Below are 21,797 nucleotides of genomic sequence, written 5' to 3'. Positions count from 1 at the left end.
TTGCCCTGAATAACCTGTGCTGGGGTGCACAAGGGGGTATACACAAGGGGGGGGGGGTATTCTCCCCTCGGAATAGAGATACATGTCAAAATCATTCATTTAAAGAGTCAAGTCAAGTCAAGTATTTCTTTAGCACTGCTGATCATTTTTTTCATTGCATTGATAAATATCAATTTATGCAACCATGCAGAAAAATATGGACAGCATAATGCTAACTATTATCAACGATGAAAACAAAAGACAAACTATACACAACCAAATATTTACACACACTGTGAACAGAGCACCAGTACTTTATTTATGATTCAAAATGGCTCCTTAGTGTTGATTGCAGGAGAACCCTGTCAAACAATAAACAATCTCAATGCTGCCCCCTCAATAGTTGAAGCATCCCTTTTAAATGAGATGGTTCTTGGTGGAAATGTAGGTCTCAGGTGTAACTCAATTTTGATTTGGGTAGGCAGGTGAAATGAGTACCTGAAAATAGGCCCATTGCTAAAAACATTGTCCAACAAATTTGGACTAATCTCTATACCAAAAGTTCAAATTGTCTGTCAAATCTAACACAAATTGATAGTTTTCAAAGTCACTTCATACTGCCATTTTCTAGTCTTAATAAACTCCTCAACGAAAGTTTGGAAAGTTTTTTCAAGCATCTGTATCTCCAATTATTTGTGACATATTCATATCGTGTTGCATATCACTGGATAGCTACAATACTCCCCTTTACAATGACACACCATTGGAAGCAACAACATTTTTTACGGCTGAGTACACGCCTTGTGAATGTAGTGGGGTCTCAAAATGAATGTGCCAAATTGACCATTATTCTGTGCTCAAACAAAGCTAGCCACTAACCTCAATAGCGGGTGGAAAAACCACAGGCAGCCACAATAGTCAGGCACCTTCTCCTCATGCTGCTCACCGACCTGGTTACACGTTACTGTGGGATGGAATTCCATTCTTCCACAAGGATTCGTCGCAGGTCATTCAATGTGGTTGCCTATATGGGCTTCTTTGGCACGCACAGCACGATCAAGCTGGTCCCACAAGTGTTCAATCGGGTTGAGGTCTGGCCCCTGGGTCTGGCCTGATGGCAGGCCATTTTGACTCTATACTCCCATATTCTGTAGGTAGTCGTTGACTACCGTGGCTATGTGGGCGAGCGGTGTCATCTTGGAGGATTGCATTAGGTCCCAGATTGTGAAGTTATGGGATTGCAGCTTGCTGCACAGAATAATGGTCAATTTGGCAAATTCATTTTGAGACCCCACTACAATCACAAGGCATGTACTCAGCCGTGAAAAATGTTATTGTTTCAAATGGGGTGTCATTGTAAAGGGGAGTATTGTAGCTATCCAGTGATATGCAACACGATATGAATATGTCACAAATAATTGGAGATACAGATGCTTGAAAAAACTTTCCAAACTTTTGTTGAGGAGTTTATATGCAATCTCAGGCAGCAGAGTTGAAATAATGATTTGAGACACTCATATGACTTGACTTGTTCCAGGTATAAAAACTTTATCATCAAAAAATGTTTAAAACACTTGAACACTTAATTTCTTTAATGCATTTTGGCATATGAAATAGTAGAGCAAGAAATATTACAATGTCAAATAAACGTGTGAATTTGCAACAATTTACAAATACCTGCAATTAAAGTGGCTAATAAAATGTTTGCAAAATCACAGCAATTGCAACTGTGAAAATCTACTTACAATACTTTATGGTATAAACATTTAAATATTGTGACAAATAAGTAATGGTATAAAAATATCAAGTGCAAAATCTGAATAATATTGTCATGATTTTAAGCAAAATGGTACATTATATTTAAGTACATGCAGAGATCAATAAACACAGACGAACACTACTTTCACATTATTTCTTGTTGATATTTACATGTTTATGTTTACCTATACAGTTTCTCACCCTATGCTATGAATCAGCTGGAAAACGAGTTGTGTTTTTGTGCTTTGCTGCATGCAAGGCAGCAGAATTTGGAAACCATTCTCAATTAAGTTAGCAGTCAAGTTAGCTCAATCGATAAGGCGTTTGACTATGGTGCGAGAGGTTGCAGGTTCGAACCCTGGCGGTGCCTAGTTCACTCTCGTGGAATAATTGAGTTAGCTTGAAATTCCTCTGGACAAGGAACTTACTGCTAATTTGTCTCGTTGTAACCCGTACGAAACTCGGGGAGCTGATCCTAGTGGCGAAGGTTATTTGTGGATTGTCTAGGGTGTGCGCTCTTGAAGCAGTAAAGTCCCTGATTTGTTGTTTAATGGTTTATGGAATGATGTGGGGCCGTAGTGGTCAGCGACAACCTGTTAAGTGTATAAGGTTCCTTACCCATGCCTTGTCAACAACACTATGTGATGCTTAAAGTTTGTAATATTGAAATAAATAATGTTTAATTTATACAAGAGATACTTAGGTTTAACAGAGATCATACATGTTTGAAAGCTACACTTATTATTTGGTTTTCTATTACAGTGGAAACTCATTATAACGAAGTTGTCAGGGACAGAGAAATTAGTTCTTTATATCCAAATTTTGTTATATCAGGGTTGTAAAAACAATAAATAACAAAAGAATTTTGTATCTTGGTTCTGGAAAAATACTTCTTTATAACAGGGTTTTTCTTGTATCAGATTTCGTTATAATGAGGTTTTACTGTACCTCCATTGTCCATCATTCAAAATCTCACACTGTGATTTGTCCAATCACATGCAAACACATTATGCCATGATTGCATCTGACGCATGATAAAGCACCACTCTTTCTACGCAGAGTATTATGCGCAGTTGCACATCCAATGATATGATACGCACTGTCACTTTGGATACAATTGTAAAATTGTGGTGAAGGAAAACACTTTTTTGCAGGCTGAAAGGTGGGTTCAAGCAATTTTTGGAAAAAAACATTTCAGGCACCTTTTAATATTATGCAATAAAATTGCCTAAAAAACACTCACATTAAATCACTTGCTTGCTATGTTTGTTTTAACTATCTACATCATTAAGGTTTGGAATATGACACCACCAAAACTTGGCAAGTTGAAAAGCAGGTACATTTTTGCAAGTCGAGGCTGAACAAGGAATTATTGGCAAATAAGTATTGCACATTCCCTAATAGAAAATTTTATATTAATAGGACTTCTATAGGGGTATTCATGTAAGTGGCAAGAGACTTCCAGTATAAAAAACTTAATTATTACCATAGTATACACACATAAACTTCTGAAATATCTATAATTTTTCTGCAGTGTAATCTATGTACAGGTGCAGCTAGACATGAGCAAAACATTATTGTAAACCCTTGGTGTTCACCCCATTAAATACGAGTATGCGTGACCATTCTGAAAGGGGTACAATTTCAGGTCATCCACATGTGTATCGCAGACTGCAATATACAGTATTATCTGCCAAATACAAGAATGGGTGTATTTTTATGCAAGTTGTCACAATTGGAAACAAGTTGGAATACCTAGTTGAAAGCAAGCAATTTTTGTTGAAAGAATGCTTGAAATGCTGAAAAGGGGTACAGTTGTCATTAAAATTCTTGTTTACATGCATGTGTAAATTCCATAAAATGTTGGTTTATTCAAAATAGGGGGTATTTTGAAATTATAGAAAGATCATGTGCTGCACCTTTGATACCGAGTAAGCACCCTGGGTTGTAAACTGTCATTTCCCACCTGGGCAATATTCCTAAGCCCTGTATCATAAATATTTAAGCATAATGTGTATGTATATGCCATCATATGCCACTGTTTAACTTTTTTGTAATGGTATCGGGTATGTATGGCTATGTTGTGCATGTACATTCATACTTAGCGCACACATCGTGATCACAGTGTGATCCAGTAATCTGAACATTTTTATACAGGTTTGAAAGAAGAACATGATCTTATCAAATTCAAACATTTCTTATGTTTCATTTGCTTAAAGAGAAAATACAGATTTTCTGTCTCTCGTGCACCTCTCACCTATGGAACGTAACCCATTTGTGGAGTGCTAGACTATATTCACTCTGTTTACCTGCTAGCAGATAAGCTAACCACCCTCCGGCAAGTCCTAAAACATTCTAATCTTTATATGGCCTGCTTCATCATAAACTCAACTGCCATCGGTAGTCGTAATACTCTGGGTACTTTAAATTGATTTACAGAAGCTTGTGTGTTCTCTAAGAGGAATGTCCTTAATGCTTGGAATGCATCTGGTTTAACTAAGTGAATGTCTGGTGCACCTATGCTGCCTTGGACGCGAGAGTAACCATACATCTCAACTTCTTGACAAATGTTGTCATCGAGCTGTAGAAAAACAAAACAAAAAGTAATAGAATGTAACCTCTATAAAACTGGAAATTAAGTGTGATAAAGGCCATATTTGGCACACAGATGTTTCCTGTAAGCTGTGAATAAAAAAGTCCTAATTGACCTTTTGAAGTATTAACAAGACTTCTACAGCCCATTGGGGGCTCAAAGAGCTCAATATGTGCAATTTTGGCCTTGTTTTGTAAATCTGATCCATTCAGGTTCAATAAGACTTTCTAAACAGCATTACTGATAACTTACATCTGTCAAAAGGCATTAATTTTACCCATCCAAGGAGCAAGCTCAAAGTCCAAAATGATGGGTGGCTCACCAAGACACTGATGCACACCCATAGTGATATGTCAATAGTCAAAAATACAGTTTACTATTTGGTTTCCAGCTACTGATTGAATCTTTCTACAGTTTTGAAACAAAGGCATACAATGTGAGTAACTAACACTTTTCCTCTTCCTCCTACATGAAGCAGGTCATCAGAATTATAATATCATACCACGGACACAACAAGTATGGTTATTAAATTGCATGTGACTTGTGACTTGCTTCATGTTCAAGATAGAGAGAGAACACAGTTGGTTACTCACATTCCTACCTTTGTCCTGAAACCATGGAATGGCCCTTACCTGTCTTTCCTGTGCTTCACTAAGTTGTGGTTTTCCAGAATCAAATTCTAACTCCAAGAAGATCAGGTAACGTGGATATTGACCTTTCTGACCTGTAATAATGCAACAAAAATGCACTTTGTACCTTGATTTTACTCTATACCTGTACATATCAATAATTGAGTCGCTCACCAGCAATTCAGCATTTAGGTATTTTAACACTAAAAACATTTTACATGGTTTATCTATAGGCATAATATGAAGTGTATGAAAAATTATATGCAAAACAGTAATTTTTGCATAAATTATGCAAATTAGGTAGGCAATATGGCTGCCAATGGTGCCCATTTTTCAAAATTTCTAAATGCTCTCCTGCACTAAGTATACCACCTACATGTATTAACATGGAACTTGAAATATATATGTTACACATATGTTAGATACTGTAAACAACTACTGACTCTAATCAATTATGGTAATACATTGTTCCACTTGAATTCCACTGTTCCACTTGTTATGGTATAAAAAGTGGTCAGTGTTTCACTTACTGTTTCCTTCCAGTAAGACACTTTCAGCACAGCAGTAATCAATGAGTGTTGGTCCATCCCATCCTTGGATTGTTGTTAACAAGGCTCTATAGAAAGCATTCTCTGGTGTCCTCTCTCCACGACAATTCAACAACTGCCCTTGCCTAATAAATCAACATAACAAATAGATACAAGTGAATGAATGTCTATCATATCAACATGGGTCACTTGCCTGATGTAGTCTGGAGGCTACAGATGCAACATAGCAAGTAGATATACGTTTAATGTGCTAACATAAACAGCAAAAAAGGAAGAGTCATATCCAAGGTTTGAAGAATTTGAGTGACATGTTCTTTGTTTCTTCAACATACACACACAAAATTGTCTATTGTTGTTAGCCAAGGCCTGTCGTCTATAGAGGGCCTAAGATAAACTGACGGCACTGATAAGTGGGGGGGGGGCACCAGCCCCCACTGGCTACGCCACTGGCACCAGTCCTCTTAGGCTATTTCAGTTGTAATTCACATAGATTTCACATAGAGTCACCCATTCAGGTAACCCAATTTGAAATTCATACTCCCTGTGTGGAAGATTAAGGTCATGCCTTCCACAGGGGGTGTATGCATTTCAACTGAATAGCCCATTTTCACTTACCTGTACATAAACTCAACAACAGGACAAGCATTATAGAAGTCAACAACCTTGATGACATCACCAAAGCGATACCGGAAGAAGCCACTGCTGGTAGTGATAACAAGCTCATACATCTCACCTAATTCTAACTCATCTAAGAATAACGTATCAGGTTGGTCATCATAGCTGAAATAGGAAGGGGACAGAAATGGGATTAGTAATTTCATTACAATGGAGGTAAAAGGGATTGGCAATTACTGATACATGGTGTAATATTTATATTGCAGTAAAATAAGAATTTATTGTTGAACAGATTTATCGGGTTTGTTGATCAAATATTATTGCTTAATTTTACTTGTAAAACCAAATTGATTTTACTTGTAATTAAGTGACAATTCAATATTTATTCATCTCATTTCTGAATGCACCCAAAGAATAATATAATAAGTATCACACCACACTCTTAACCAGCTCCTTGTCCACCCAAAAGATACAATTAAGAGACAACGTCAAAACTGGCAATTGCATGTATGAGATTGGCTGCCAAAACTGCAGTCTCACGTGTAGGTAGCGGAAACTTTTTAGAAACTTTTGAGACAACACTGCAGATCTTCAAGCACAAGTAAAAAACCAATGGGGCCCAATTAGTTTAAAAGTCTGTCTCAAAGCTCCTGTGTGCATTAGAAAATGTATGCACATTAGTCATGCCTGAATTGTCAAAAAACAATTTTATTTTTCCTTTTTATTTTTTGCTTATACTCTTTACCATTGAAAACATGAAAGGATTAAGTGATTTGCAGTCGATAGATAACATTTCTGAGGTTAAATGTGCTCAAATAAGTGTTATGTATGTCCCTACAGCATAAAATACAGAACATAAGACTTGAGTCGTACATGTTGTATCCGTGAATTATATCGTGTACCATTATGTGTAATATACAGTAAGCCAAATAATTAAGGTACCAGTTATGTTCACCCTATATCCTAAACAAAGACAGATATGTCATAATTGGAACCAGCAGCCAATAGCTAATTCTTTAAGCTAGAATTTAAGATCTCATGTGTTGAAATTGTTCAAGAAATAAACATACAACGATCCAAAAACTCAAGGAAGATGCCAATTTAAAAGTTGCAATTTGCTCCATTATGATGCCCTATTGATTAGTACACAACACAAAATTCAAATGACAACAAAAAATCCATGAAATGTCTGTCAAATACAATCATTCATGCATTATTAACTTGCTTGATTTAAATCCTTACCTGTCCTCTACTGGAATAAATTCAAAGAACATGGTTTTCGGATGCAGAAGATACTTCCTTGGTTCCTCCATAGGCCACAAATTGACTCCTATAAAGCCTTCAGTAGCAGCGTACAGTGGAGAGTAGGTTGCTAAACCTGTCACAGTAAAACAGTATGGTTCATAAGTCAATCTGACTCCTATGAAAATGAAAACCCTCTGTGAGCAACATGCAGTAGATAGGACAGGTAAACCAGGTAGGAGCGTATACCTTTTTCAAAATGGGAAAATCAGCCCCATCCGCCTTGCATAGAAATGACTGTGGTGAGAGTGGGGCTACCCCACTACAGTACGACTGTACAGTACAGTTCTCTTACCCCTATCCATAGATTAATAAATAAAACACATAGATTGGAATGTTCCATGCCTATGCCCTAAGCGTACTTGAATTCAGCTGACACCACCGGTGCAGCGTTCAGACTTGACGAAGTTTCTTTTCTTAACGCTCATGCTATTTACACTATTTCTGAGTTCGCGCATGCAAACCTGACTTAGTGTCGGCCCCCATACACAACATGCCCACATTCCGCGGTGTGATCCTAATATCAATCTTTTGGCATATCTTTGGTTGATCTAGCAAAGTGTGTGATATATGCAAATTGCAAATACTACATGGTTAAAGAGGAAATACTGCAATTATTTCCTGAGGTTGGCAGCTACCAGCATATCACCCCGAAACTGGACCTGGAGGGTAAGGGGTGATAGGCCTGACAGTACCCAGTACCAAGATAAAAATTGATCTATTTCCCCAATAGAAATCATGTACTATTTGTTTTCTTACACCATACTTTGACTATGGGAATGAAGTTGTAGAAAATAGTCAAAAATACCACACAGGAAATAAATAGTCTGTGATGTTTGTGATTGTCCAATGAACTGACAAGATAGTTTAATGAGGTGAAACAATTGTACCCATGAATTGGGGTATACAAAGTTTGTGACCTGGGTTTGATGAAGATTTCTTACCTTTAGTGTACCGGTTCCTCATCTGTGTCCCATAGATATCAAATGAGCCTGAATCAACAGCCAAAACTAAATTCAGATGTGGCCAGATACGAAGCGCAATTCCTGAAAACCCTTTTTGAAATTCAGCCTTCAATTCTGCTGCTCTGGTTGGGTCAGGTGTCAGGAGAGCATTCAATTTGCTGCGTACTTCATCAGGAATGTTCAGGTCAGGATTGACACGACCTAGCTCAATGTCTTGAACCAGGCTAGGCCATTTCTTTTCCAGTTCTACAAAGGCAGTGTGTACCATGGAGACAAAGTTAGATTCCAGATAACCTAGCTGTCTATCCTTAAGACCAAATAGAAGATGAACATAGAGACCTTCTCTCTCCGTCAAGATGTCATAGGCTGGTACAGGAGTACTGTAAAAATCTAGCATAGCTGAAAATATACAGAGATTTCAACATTTGAGTAGCATGTCAAAATAGGCACTTTACATGTATGGGGGATTTATTATCTGAATTGAGATAACAATTCAAAATTCAGAGAATAAAGGTATTGTTTTTAGCCAATGGAGTGCATCTATATAAAATCGTCTCATATAACACAGGCGACATCATTATTTTTAGTAAAACAATGAGGCAGAGCCGAGTTGTTTTACGCCAAAAATAATGATGTCGTCCGTGTTATATGAGACGATAGATGCACAACAGCGGCTAAATTCAATACCTTTATTCTCAAATAAAAATATCATAAGTACTACAAAGTTTAATCAAATTAAATTCTACATTTTACAAGGAATTACCTAGGGCTTAAAATCGAACAGTCCTGTTGTTGCTATGCGCGTCCGATTGGTTCAAATAGCGAGTACGCGCATCGCGTTGATGCACACACGCTGACCCATGTGATATAGTGTCATATCACAAGGGTAAGAACTAATAAGATTGCATGATCATTCTTAAGCATTTAAGAATGATCCGCTTCCCTATCAATGCCTATTAGCTCCACAAATTTGGCTGATTCCATTTAGGTGTAAGTTGGGACGTGTCTACACACTATAAATATGCTAATAAGTCTGGTTTTAACAAATTCACCAAATTCATGTGCAATAGATATAATGTAGAAAATTGCCTTTAATATTGTGGAACTATTCAGAAGTGTACCGATCATGTTTGATACAATGGGCTTTACCTATGTTTGGCTCGCTTGTCTGTAGGCCAAAATAAAACAATGTCTGGTTTTTGGTATGTAGCAATTACATTGGGTGGTATTGGACCACCACCAATGGTATTATTTTCAATGTCGGCATAGATTTGTAGATTGGCACAATAAACAATTCAACCTCTTTGGATGTGGATAGGAATATACAAATAACATTATCATGTCTGCATAAGTATCTATCTAGCATATTTTGAAAATTATTGAAGGTATGACAACTGCAAGAAACTGCATGAATCATCGGGCGACTCTTACATTTGTTTGATTTTGGTGATGATGACCCTGGTCCTATTGGTATACCACCATCAGACTTTTTCTCTTTTGGTGTATAGAAAAACTTGAGACTCTTCTGTAGATTCCTAGTTCCAGGGAATGCTTCTAACATTGTATCCATGGTCTGCATGATACCACCAGTAAGGAACACTATGCTCTGCTTTTTCACCATTGGGATAAGACTACTCTTCCCTGAGGTGCCAGATGACACAGCCAGGATGTGTGGTTGGGTTTTTGTCAGTATCATCTTCTCTCCAGCGGCAATACTATCCACATAAGACTTGTAGTGGTTGTATCTTTTAAAGAAATATGAAATTTAAGTATTGATTAACGGTTTATATTTCATCAATCCTAGTCTTAAATTATACATAATTACAAGATCATTAGAATGGTGTGTCATTGGCAGAAATTATTACTTTTGCATCAAGGTTTACTTTAGCATCAAGGTTAAACAGTTGAGTACAAAGAATATAACACTTTGAAATCAAGGTTTAATGTATTGGATGGAGGGCAAGTATTTGAGGAGAGAAATATGGGGTAAAAAAGAAGGTAAAAACACCTTTTGTTGTAAAAAGTAAAAAGAGCTATTCTGCCAGGAAGTTGTGTCTTGAAAAACAATTTTAAAACATACCTTCATAAAATCAGCATCACTTCCGTCACATGAAAAGATGATCAGATAAGTGGAAAGTGGCAAAATTTTCTCACAAAAATATGTCACATTTTTGAGAAATACGCCATCTTGAATAAGTGCATAATTGTGTCAAATGCGTACAAATGTATATTAGCCTCAAAATGAGCGTACATCAAGTGCTCATGCTATGCGAAAGTTTTTGAGCTTGTATCACTGGTTTTGCATCTATGATCTACATATAGCTCATTTACGTCAAAAATACATATAAAAACAAGGATTTTGGAACAAAATAAAGCTTATTAGATGAAATAAAAGGTATGTTTGTATACGAAAGAATGAACAGTTTACCAACTCTACCTATGTTTGTATAGCTAAAAACATATTTAACCTTGATGCCAAAGTTTAATTTGATAAATTCATAATTTTAAAATTATTATAGCTCGGGTAGTCTATAACATTGTCAACATTCAAGTAATTGACTGTGAAACACCCCATTGTTTGTGTTCTGCAAATTATGCATTATTTGTGAGTACAGGATCAGGATTCGGTACAATTACCGAATAGGGTGCAACTTGCTAGACTTGAGTCCAGTCCTTGTTTACGGAGTTTAGGGTTAGGGTTTAGGGTTGGGGTAGGGCAGTCTTGTAATAAGACTAGTAGAGTTGCACCCTATTCGGCAATCGCTCCCAGGATTCTGCTTTGCCTTTTATTTCTTATTCCACTCACACTGAAGTCTGATGCCCTATCAATTGCTCTACTTAACTGCCAACGTTATACATTTTTAACAGTTTGAGGAATTCTATGTTACACTGGTTCACATTTTGTGACACTTTCTAAGATATTGTGATCGCAAATTAGCAACAGGAAATGCTAAGCAGCAGGGAAAGATTGATGTCATCAAAGTCAGCATTAACTTTTGTAAAAAACATTCACAAGCACTGTCAACTTTAATATTAATAACATGCTTGTGTCAGGTACGTACAATAGAGAACTACTGGAAGAATTTCCCTCTACCCAGAGGAGTTGGCTAACCAGAACTTGGCTCCTAAATGTACCATCAGGCTTGGATTTATAAACCAACAACAATGTATTATATTTGCTGTTACTGTTAAATGAACCCATACCTAATGTTGTATCTTAGCCAAGACTCAAAGTGTATGTCATTATTAAAAGTAATTCTGACATATGGAGAGTTAAATGAACTTGGGCTGCATGCACCTCATGTGCAACACAGTTAAATTTACCACATATTTCCCAGTCATCCATTGTTTGTGTTATATACCTCATCTAAAGATTCCCGCCATCTGATTGGTTAAAAGCGTGGGCATAGTTTTGACTATGCCCCAAAAGTAACTATTCCCGGGCATAGTTCTGCATGTGCTTTGTTCCCAGCATAAAATGATATTACGCACGTGTTAATGTTTTCGCGCGCTATAATTTCTCTTCCCAAAATTGATGCTTTTAACCAAACAGATGACAAGAATCTTAAGATTTGGTATAAAACAAATATTGACTACTTTAAAGTGTGAATGAGATTGAGAAGGTAACAAAATAGTGGTAAATCCACATACATTTTCAATGGTCACATGCCTGAATCAAATGTAAAATCATGAAAATGGAGAAATGTAACAGGGTTGGCAACGGGTAGACTACCCCTAAGAAAAATATATTTGGATATTGTTTTCCTTCTAACCAAGACAGTATGTATTCTTAATAACTGGGCTTTTGCCCAGGATACATGATTGTCTTACCTTGTCAATGGATGAACATGACGATACTCCTCTCTTGTACCAATATTCTTGAAATCAAACACTTGGCCATATGCTGTCTCTGCTGACTCTTCCAACCTGTCCATCAAAACCTTTTCCTGCACTGACCGGATATCTGTTGTGGCTTTATCCAAATGTTTTCGAATGTAGCCATGAAAGAGACGGAATATCCGGATCACCAGGTACTGCTTGAAAGCTGTGCGAAATGTGTGGTGTTTGGATTTGAGTCGGTTGTTGAAGTCATATATGATAATTAGTACCAGGATCAGAAAAACTGCCAATAGGCCTGTGAAATATTGAAAACACACAATATCAGCCATACATGTTTTCTTTTACTTGGCTAAATAATTTAACAGTATACCGTACTTATAATATAAAACTTTGATGATACTTGTAATTTTCTATAAATTCACAATAACATAGCGTGCAGCCGTGCACCAGTGGGGGGGATGAAAGTATAGTAAATGCAGCATCTTTTGGCGACAGAATAAACTTATTGTACAAATCAGCTGGCCAAGCCTTGCGAACAATTTTTTGCTATTTTGAAGCTAAACTGATGAAATATGGTGTAAAAGTGGAATAAATGCGTGGGTTGGCTTAAAATTTACACTTTGGGGGCTAAAATGGGCAAATATGAGGTTAATTTGGTCAGAAACCCATCATTAGGCGTCAACATTGGGGGGGGATGATTGTATGGACCATCCCCCCCCTGACAAAATATTGGGGGGATAAATCCCCCCCATCCCCCTGGGATCTACGCCTATGGTGCACGCCATTCTATATCAATACACAATGGTGCGAATCTCATTTTTTTCGCCAATTATAAGCTGAACAAACTATAATATAATATAGCTTAATGAATTCAACAAGCCCAGCTAAGATGTTCAGCTCATCATTTAAGCAATTAAGCACTGCAATTTCAAATTAAAGCCCTTGAGTAAAGAAAGCAAAAACTGAAAACCGTTTTGTCATAGCGCTTTATCAAAGATATATACATCTCGTCATCTTGACTTTCATCAAAAATATTTAGTCAACATTTAATGCATTAATTAAAAAACAAAACAGCATAGTCTCATGATAGAGCAGCTTTTCTATGTGGAACCGCTGGATATGGATCTGGTTTTAGTTAAGTTGGCCAGGCATGGCCAAGGCCAGGGAACCATTCCCCCGACCATTCCACCAACTTTGTGAACGGAAACTTGCTCTAAATGTGGTGTCTGACAATGTGTGTACATGCCATTCATTTCTAATGTTTTAACTAAGGTCTGCCTTTTATACCTAATGACATTTAATAAAAGGCAAACTTTAGTTAACACATTGTTTTTGTACGTGTATGTCATATCATCATTTAGGTATAGGTGAATTCAAATTTGCCATCAAACTGCATCATTTTATATATCAAATTAAAGCCCTTGAGTAAACAAAGCCAAAACTGAAAACCATTTTTTCATAGCACTTTCCGTAGCAAAGTTACATCTTGTCAAAGATTGACTTTCATCAAAAAGTTTCAGCTAGCAAAATTCTCCAAAACGACATTTCAGGGGTGTTTCTAGATCTTAGTCTCATTATGATAGCAGCTTTTTTTAATACCTGTATACCTGTAGAGTTGGGCACTGCAAAAGGAAGCCTTTTTAGCCTTATAACGCCCATCCATATTCACACATAACTTAATGCAATAGTACTGAATGCAATGGAAGGAGGGATATGTGATGTGAGAGCAGGATTTATCTGGATGTCCACATAATTTGGTCCTGTGCTGAAAACCGAGAAGCTAAACATGTCAATATGTTTGGTGAGAAACTCATCAATACCATTCTTGAAGATGTTGGTGGATTGGGCATGAACAACAGCTGCTGGGAGTTTGTTCCACACATTACACACTCTCTGTGAGAAGCAGTTTTGCCGTAACCTCGAAAAACATCTCTGCTTATTAATCTTCAGATCATGACCTCTCAGGCCTTCTACATTTCTCGTCATATCAAACATCTTCGAAACTGCAATATCTTGTAGTTCATGCAGAATCTTGTATACTTGGATGAGATCTCTCCGAAGTCTTCTATTCTCCAGTGTCGGTAGATCCAAAAGAAGCAGTCTTGTAGCATATGGTATATCACGTAGTGATGGTACAATTTTCGTTGCCCTCCGCTGTACTTTCTCAAGTTTATCAATATCTCTCTTCAAGTAGGGGCTCCATACACTATTCGCATACTCCAAATGCGGATGAACCATGGACTTGTATAGTGTCTTGAATACATGCTCATCCATGTGGTCAAAAGTTCTCTTAATCACACCAACAACTCTGGTTGCCTTATTTGCTATTGTTCCTATGTGCTTACCGAAGGTCAGTGTCTTATCAAACTGGACTCCAAGATCTTTATCCTCATCAATTATCTTCAGGTCTCTCTTATCACTGCCATCATTCATAGTGTAGGTGTAGTTTTCAGCATCTTTCCCATAGTGCAGTATGCCACACTTACTAACATTAAACTGTAACTGCCATCTAGCAGACCAATCACAAAGATGATCCAAATCTTCTTGCAGTCTATGACGATCAGCATCATTATTGACCGATGTGAACACCTTGGTGTCGTCAGCAAACATCATTACTAAACTGCTCACCACATTTGGCAGATCATTGATGTAAAGTATGAAAAGTATTGGCCCAAGGACACTGCCTTGTGGAATACCGCTTTTCACTGAGGCCCATGCTGACTTCTCTCCATTTACCGATACTCGTTGTCTGCGTCCAACCAGGAAACTTTCAATCCAGTGAATCAACTTGCCGTTTATCCCATGTGCTTTGGCTTTCTTCAAAAGGCGCTGATGGGGAACTGAGTCCAAATCTCCATAATCTCTAGAAGTTGAGTTACGCACGAACGGCCTTGCCTAAACCCATGTTGCTCGTCTTTGATGACATTATGCTCCTTCATGAATGACATGAGCTGGTTTCTTATCATTGATTCCATTATCTTACACACAATTGAGGTTAGACTGACTGGTCTATAATTTCCTGCATCAGCTGCACTACCTTTCTTAAAAATAGCTGTGACCTCTGCTTCTTTCCAAGCTTTAGGAACTTCTCCTGCATCCATTGACTTCCTGAAGATTACACTCAGTGGATAGGCAATCTCATTGCTTACTTCTTTCAACACTCTAGGGTGTAGGCCATCAGGCCCCGGCGATTTTGCAGGCTTAAGTTTCTGTAACTGCTTCAAAACTTCTTCGGCTTTAAAATCTACATCCTGGATTTTCTCTTCGCTAAACATGATATCAGGTTCTGGCATGTCATTTAAATCTTCATCAGTAAATACACTTGCAAAAAAGTGAGTGCGCCCTCGCGGAGTGGAAGGTTGTCTTTTTACATCGCTGCAATCCTCTCTCCAAAATCTGCTCAATCCATCCTGTTTGGTCATAAATATCATCCTTTTGACCATCTACTCTGATAATATATAGACTCTGGATCATCTTGGGAGTCTTTTGTGTCTATTTGGCTTAGAACTTGGGATATTTTACCTTCTCAAATTCTGGTGCTTTTTGGACATACCAGTACACGGTCGGCCATTTTGACTGTGTCACACGTGAACTGAGTGATCGAACTACACAGCTACAGTTGGATTTTTAACAGCGAACCAGCTCTGTGTGGCATCAATGGAGTGCTAAGACTGCAGTTGGTCGGCGCAGCGTAGCTTCGGCATTGGTTTTTATGCCGGTGGCGTGCCCCTGTGGCTAAGTATATGACCCAAAATGTCCCTTCAGGATACTGTGAGTATGATATCAAGTGTCTTTATCATCGCTTATGTTGGAACATCACTCTTCATTGACGGCGGTGATGTTGTTAGAAATGGTATTGGTAATACTATCGCTGATGACAATAAATGCTTGTTTCCTTATACATGTTATTCGAAGGACGCATACAGGTGTAAACCATTTTTCATTTGTCATGATGGGTGCCCTTATAAAGTCTCAGAGCCAGAGATGTGTTTGTATGAATATATTTTTGTACAGGTAGGGCTCTTGGGGCATGATGATGCCGCTGTACCAGTGGTTGACAACACAGGGTGTACTGTTAGCATGTCAAATCATGCATTCGATTATGAACCAAATTATGCCACTGGAGGATCCTTTTTGTATCGCGTACCGGGGCATAATGATGTTTATGTTGCGCTTCCAGGTTCATATGATGAGTACAGTGTGTGTGGTCAGCATGGTGGGGCCGTTTTGTCTGCTTACTTGCCCAAACCATCTCCAATTTCTATTATGTCAGTTGCATACAGGTGTATAAAAAATATGTCAATATATCCTACATCAAACCATATGGACTCGTATGAGCCAAATTATTGTATCTCACTGATCAACTACTCACAATGTTCTATTATATCTGAACCATCTTCAGATATTGGCCCATACCAGGCCAAGATAAGTGGGCCTACATGTTGTACTGATCTAGGGTGTAAGGTGACAGCGCCAGAGAGTGTCGATGCTAGCTGTGCTTTTAGTGTGGAGACGCACGCATGTGAACCAAATTATACCATTGGGGGATACTTTAGTGTTCACGACCCAGAGTATAATTATGACTTTACAATCTCCACTGGTTCTCATGAAGAGTACATTGTGCCTGGACAACTCGCTGGAGCTGTCTCGTCATCCTATTTGCCTGAAATACTAAACCACATGGACTCGTATGAGCCAAAAACAGTTGTTATTTGCCACATCTTATATCTGAATTGTTCACAATTTCAGATGTTGGCCCTTGCCAAGAGCCAACGGTGAGTAATCTTAAACCAGAGTTTGAAATACTTAACCACATGGACTCGTATGAGCCAAAAATCATTTGTTATTTGCCACATCAAATATCTGAATTGTTCACACTTTCAGATGCTGGCCCTTATCAAGAGCCAACGGTGAGTAATCTTAAACCAGAGCTTGAAATACTAAACCACATGGACTCGTATGAGCCAAAAAACATTTGTTATTTGCCACATCAAATATCTGCATTGTCAACAATTTCAGATGTTGGCCCTTATCAAGAGCCAACGGTGAGTAATCTTAAACCAGAGCTTGAAATACTAAACCACATGGACTCGTATGAGCCAAAAAACATTTGTTATTTGCCATATCAATTATCTGAATTGCTCACAATTTCAGATGTTGGCCCTTATCAAGAGCCAACGGTGAGTAATATTAAACCAGAGCTTGAAATACTAAACCACATGGACTCGTATGAGCCAAAAAACATTTGTTATTTGCCACATCAAGTATCTGATTTGTTCACAAATTCAGATGTTGGCCTCTGTCAAGAGCCAACGGTGAGTAATCCTAAACCAGAGCTTTACAGGAATGACGTTGCGGTAACTACATTTGCTGATGTAAATTGCATTCCTTGTGTAAAAATACATGCTTGTGATCCAAATTATACCTCTGGTAGTTACGACCATGCTATTACACCAGGGTATAATATTGTTTATATTGCGACCGTTGGTTCACATGATGGATGCAACTTGCTTGCGCAACATGGTGAAACTGCCTCGTCTCTCTGTTCAGTTGATCTACCAACTATTTTTGCCAATATAGACGCATACAGGAGCAAGAAATATTTGTTACTACACGCATCATCAAACCATATGGACTCGTATGAGCCAATTTGCTACTCGTCAATACATAGTACAACAAATCACATGGACTCGTATGAGCCGATCAATGTTGTTTACTATTTGCCAACAAAAACTTCGGAATTTTTCTCAGATAACTTGGGACCTTCCAGACGTAACATGAAGGTGACCGCAGTTGTTTGCATTACTTGTGCTCCATGTGTAGAAACACATGCATATGATCCAAATTATACCTCTGGCGGTTTTACATGTATTCGCGAGCTTGAACCAGGGTATAATGAAGTTTTATCCACCACAAATGGTTTATATGATGAGTACAATTCATGTAGGCAGCATGGTAGTACTGACATGTCGCACCTGCCCAGATTATCCCCCGCTCATGACATAATAGTCGCATACAGGTGTAAACAAACTTTGTCTACATACCAACCATCAAACAACATGGACTCGTATGACCTGAAATGCATGGCCTACTACCTTGTTTGCAGTATGGCCGATATGTCATACAAAATTGGCCTCAAACCAAATATGCACATCTCTTATGAAGCTAAATACAGGTGCTTGCCAATAAGTTTAGTTTTTCCAAAACAACACAGAGTGCGTATTGAACACCCAAGTAAGCGTGCTATGGTTTACTTGACCTTGTTGCTTTTGATGCAATCTGGAGATTGCGAAGTAAACCCTGGCCCTCTAGCGGACCAATCTAGTTGTTCTAGATTCCCTGTAACATTTGCAAAGACCCGTGCACATGGAGTCAGCGTGCCGTGCAATGTGACGAATGTGACGGGTGGTATCATGCTAGTTGCATGAACATAAATACCATCATTTACCAGGGCCTAGGTGGGTCCAACATATCATGGATATGTTGTAATTGTGGTATTCCAAATTTCAGTACCTCATTGTTTTCTCAATGGTCCCTGGACCTTTCTAACTCATATGCTAGTCTTGAAACATTGAGTAGCGATGAGGGCCCCTTAAGTCCACCCATGGCATCCTCTTCGCCCAGAAAGATTCCTAAGCCAAACGTGAATAGAAACAAAACAGACAAAAAGAAAACAGAAAAACACACCAGACCACTGAAGGTCATGGTTATCAACTTTGGCAGTTTAAAGAAAAAGTTGCTGATCTTGCCATGTGCATTGACTCGCATAAACCTGACATCATCATTGGCACTGAAACCTGGATTAATCCATCCATCAGGAATGAGGAGCTTTTCCTGATGGATTTTCAGTGATCAGAAAAGATAGAGAGGACTCATACGGGGAGTGCTTATTGCCCTTAAAAATGATTTGATCGGTACCCACAGAGTTGACCTTGACACAAACTGTGAAATTGTGTGGGTGCACATCCAACTTGTGGGATGCAAATCATTGACTATTGGGGCTTTCTATAGACCCCCAGACAAGAAAGATCATCAATACTTGCAAGAGCTCCACGACTCTATCGCCAAGATTAAAAACAAAGATAATGAAAACATCTGGATAGGTGGAGACTTTAATTTAGGTGACATACTGTGGGAGACACAAACAGTCCGTCAAGGCTCACCAGTTAAAGCAGCTTGTCTTCAGATGATCGACTTGGCAAATGACTTTAACTTAGAACAACTTGTCAAGGAGCCAACTCGTAAAGGCAACATACTGGACTTATTTCTCACAAACAACCCCACCCTTGTGGAGAAATCCAGTGTCATCCCAGGCATGAGCGATCATGATGGGATACCTATGATCACCATCAATACTTTTCCAAAAATTGTCAAGCAGAAACCACACAAAGTGTACCTTTATGGTAAGGCTGATATGACTGGGCTGAAAGCTGAATTAAGTAAATTCAGTGACAGTTTCTGTGAGGAATCATCAAGTTCTGATTCCGTTGAAGACATGTGGATGTGTTTTAAGTGTAACTTGAAAGAAGTTATGGACAAATTCATTCCTTGCAAAACAATTTGCAAGCGTAACAGCACCCCATGGATCAACGGGAAAGTTAAGAGACTTCATCGGAAGAAACAGAGAGCCTACAACAAGGCTAGGAAAACTGGTAATGATCAGGATTGGGAGAACTTCAGTAACTTGAGAAAAGAGACTCATAAATTCACCAGATTCTCATACAGGAAATACATCAGGGAATTCTGCCTTGAAAGTAAGAAGCAATTCTGGTCCTTTGTAAAAAAAATCAAAAAGGACTCTTCAGGTATTTCAACTCTAAAATCAGCTGGAGTATTGGTATCTGAAAACGTACTCAAGGCAGAGATCCTGAATGACCAGTTTTCATCAGTTTTCACACGGAGAATTTACAACAATGCCCTGTGCTACCACAGTGCACTACACCCCCATACAAAGCTTTGTCATACACACCGGGAATTGAGAAGCTACTTAAAGAATTGAAGCCAAATAAAGCCGCTGGGGTTGCTGAAATATCCCCCCGTATTCTGAAGGAAGCTTCCCATGAACTGGCACCCATACTGACAAAAAATTTTCAGGCTTCTTTGGACACTGGCACTTTGCCAGAAGATTGGCGTAAAGCAAACATATCACCCATTTACAAAAAAGGAGATCGGACACGTGCTGAGAACTACAGACCCGTCTCCTTGACATGTGTGTGTTGCAAGCTCCTTGAACATGTCTTACACTCACAAATCATGAAACACTTAGATTCCAACAATATACTCACCAAATACCAACATGGTTTTAGACGGGGTCATTCGTGTGAGTCGCAACTCATCCAGACCATGCATGACCTTTTCACATCATTTGACAAACGCCTTCAAACTGACCTGCTTGTCCTCGACTTTTCAAGGCGTTTGATACCGCACCTCATCACAGACTCATGCTTAAACTGCAACACTATGGTATCACCGGTACAGTCCATAAGTGGATCCATGCTTTTTTGACAAAACGCTTACAACGTGTTGTGGTGGCGGGCGAGCACTCTCAGTGGGCGGAAGTTCAGTCTGGGGTACCCCAGGGTACAGTGCTCGGCCCGCTACTATTTTTAGTCTATATAAATGATCTGCCGGAGAACATTACGTCCTCCGTCAGATTATTTGCGGACGATTGTGTTTTATACAGATCTATTAGAAACCTTAATGATGCTAGAATCCTCCAGGAGGATCTTGATTGTTTATCTGAATGGGAAAACAAGTGGCTCTTAAGGTTCAATGCCCAAAAATGCTTTCTCCTTAGAATCACCGGCTCTAGGTCACCCGTCATGACAAATTATAACTTGGGAAATTCCAGTCTTGTTGAAACAACCTCTCACTCATATCTTGGTGTAGAGATATCACAAGACCTCAAATGGGACACACACATATCAAAGGTTACCGCTTCTGCAAATAAAACACTTGGTTTCATTAGAAGAAACCTGAGTTCATGTAATAAGGAAACAAAAGCAACAGCTTACACCGCACTTGTCAGACCGACAGTGGAATATTGTGCCAGTGTGTGGGACCCGTATACAAACGAACATATACATGAGATTGGTAAAATACAAAGAAGAGCAGCCCGCATGGTGTGCAATGATTACCAACAAACCACTAGTGCTTCAGGCCTGATAAGATCGCTGGATTGGGACATGTTAAGTACTAGGAGAAAGATCGCAAGGGTCAACGTGCTACACAAAGCCATAGGGGGCCACCTGGCCCTACCAGTGTCGGACTACCTGCGCCCGGCCAGTCGCTTCACTAGACGATCAAACAACAATACCTACATTCCATATCACTCAAGAACAAACTGCTTTAAGAACTCATTTGTACCACGCACCATCGTTGATTGGAACTCATTACCACCAGATCTCCAACCAATCGAAGAAGTAACCCAATTCAAGAAAAGCTCATCTGAATTCCTCAGGAAGCTAGACATAAACAACAATATCAGAGACTAAATAGCATTTACAGGCGCACTCACACCCTCTTCGTGTGATTCCTTGTGGAACGTTGAAGAGTATTCCAAAGAAGA

General features: G+C 38.7%; 2 protein-coding genes across 2 annotated transcripts in view; both read right to left on the bottom strand.

Moving 5' to 3' along the window:
• Positions 1 to 260: 260 nt before the first annotated feature.
• The window catches only part of LOC140161306 (uncharacterized), a 28,895-nt gene continuing 7,358 nt past the window's right edge, over positions 261 to 21,797 (bottom strand). Inside the window, exons 2-9 of the mRNA XM_072184782.1 lie at positions 12,221 to 12,524; positions 9,821 to 10,134; positions 8,369 to 8,788; positions 7,365 to 7,500; positions 6,123 to 6,287; positions 5,490 to 5,632; positions 4,963 to 5,054; positions 261 to 4,318 (exon numbers count right to left, since the gene is read on the bottom strand). Of these exons, the coding sequence (XP_072040883.1) occupies positions 4,100 to 4,318; positions 4,963 to 5,054; positions 5,490 to 5,632; positions 6,123 to 6,287; positions 7,365 to 7,500; positions 8,369 to 8,788; positions 9,821 to 10,134; positions 12,221 to 12,524 (1,793 nt within the window). The 3' untranslated portion in view covers positions 261 to 4,099. The remainder of the gene's footprint in view (positions 4,319 to 4,962; positions 5,055 to 5,489; positions 5,633 to 6,122; positions 6,288 to 7,364; positions 7,501 to 8,368; positions 8,789 to 9,820; positions 10,135 to 12,220; positions 12,525 to 21,797) is intronic.
• LOC140160436 (uncharacterized) lies at positions 13,895 to 14,662 on the bottom strand. The gene has a single exon (XM_072183671.1). The coding sequence runs from the start codon at positions 14,660 to 14,662 to the stop codon at positions 13,895 to 13,897; it is 768 nt and encodes a 255-aa protein (XP_072039772.1).

This window comes from Amphiura filiformis, chromosome 9 (genome assembly GCF_039555335.1).
Source record: "Amphiura filiformis chromosome 9, Afil_fr2py, whole genome shotgun sequence".
Classification (NCBI taxonomy): domain Eukaryota; kingdom Metazoa; phylum Echinodermata; class Ophiuroidea; order Amphilepidida; family Amphiuridae; genus Amphiura; species Amphiura filiformis.
This window is presented reverse-complemented; position numbering and strand designations above follow the sequence as displayed.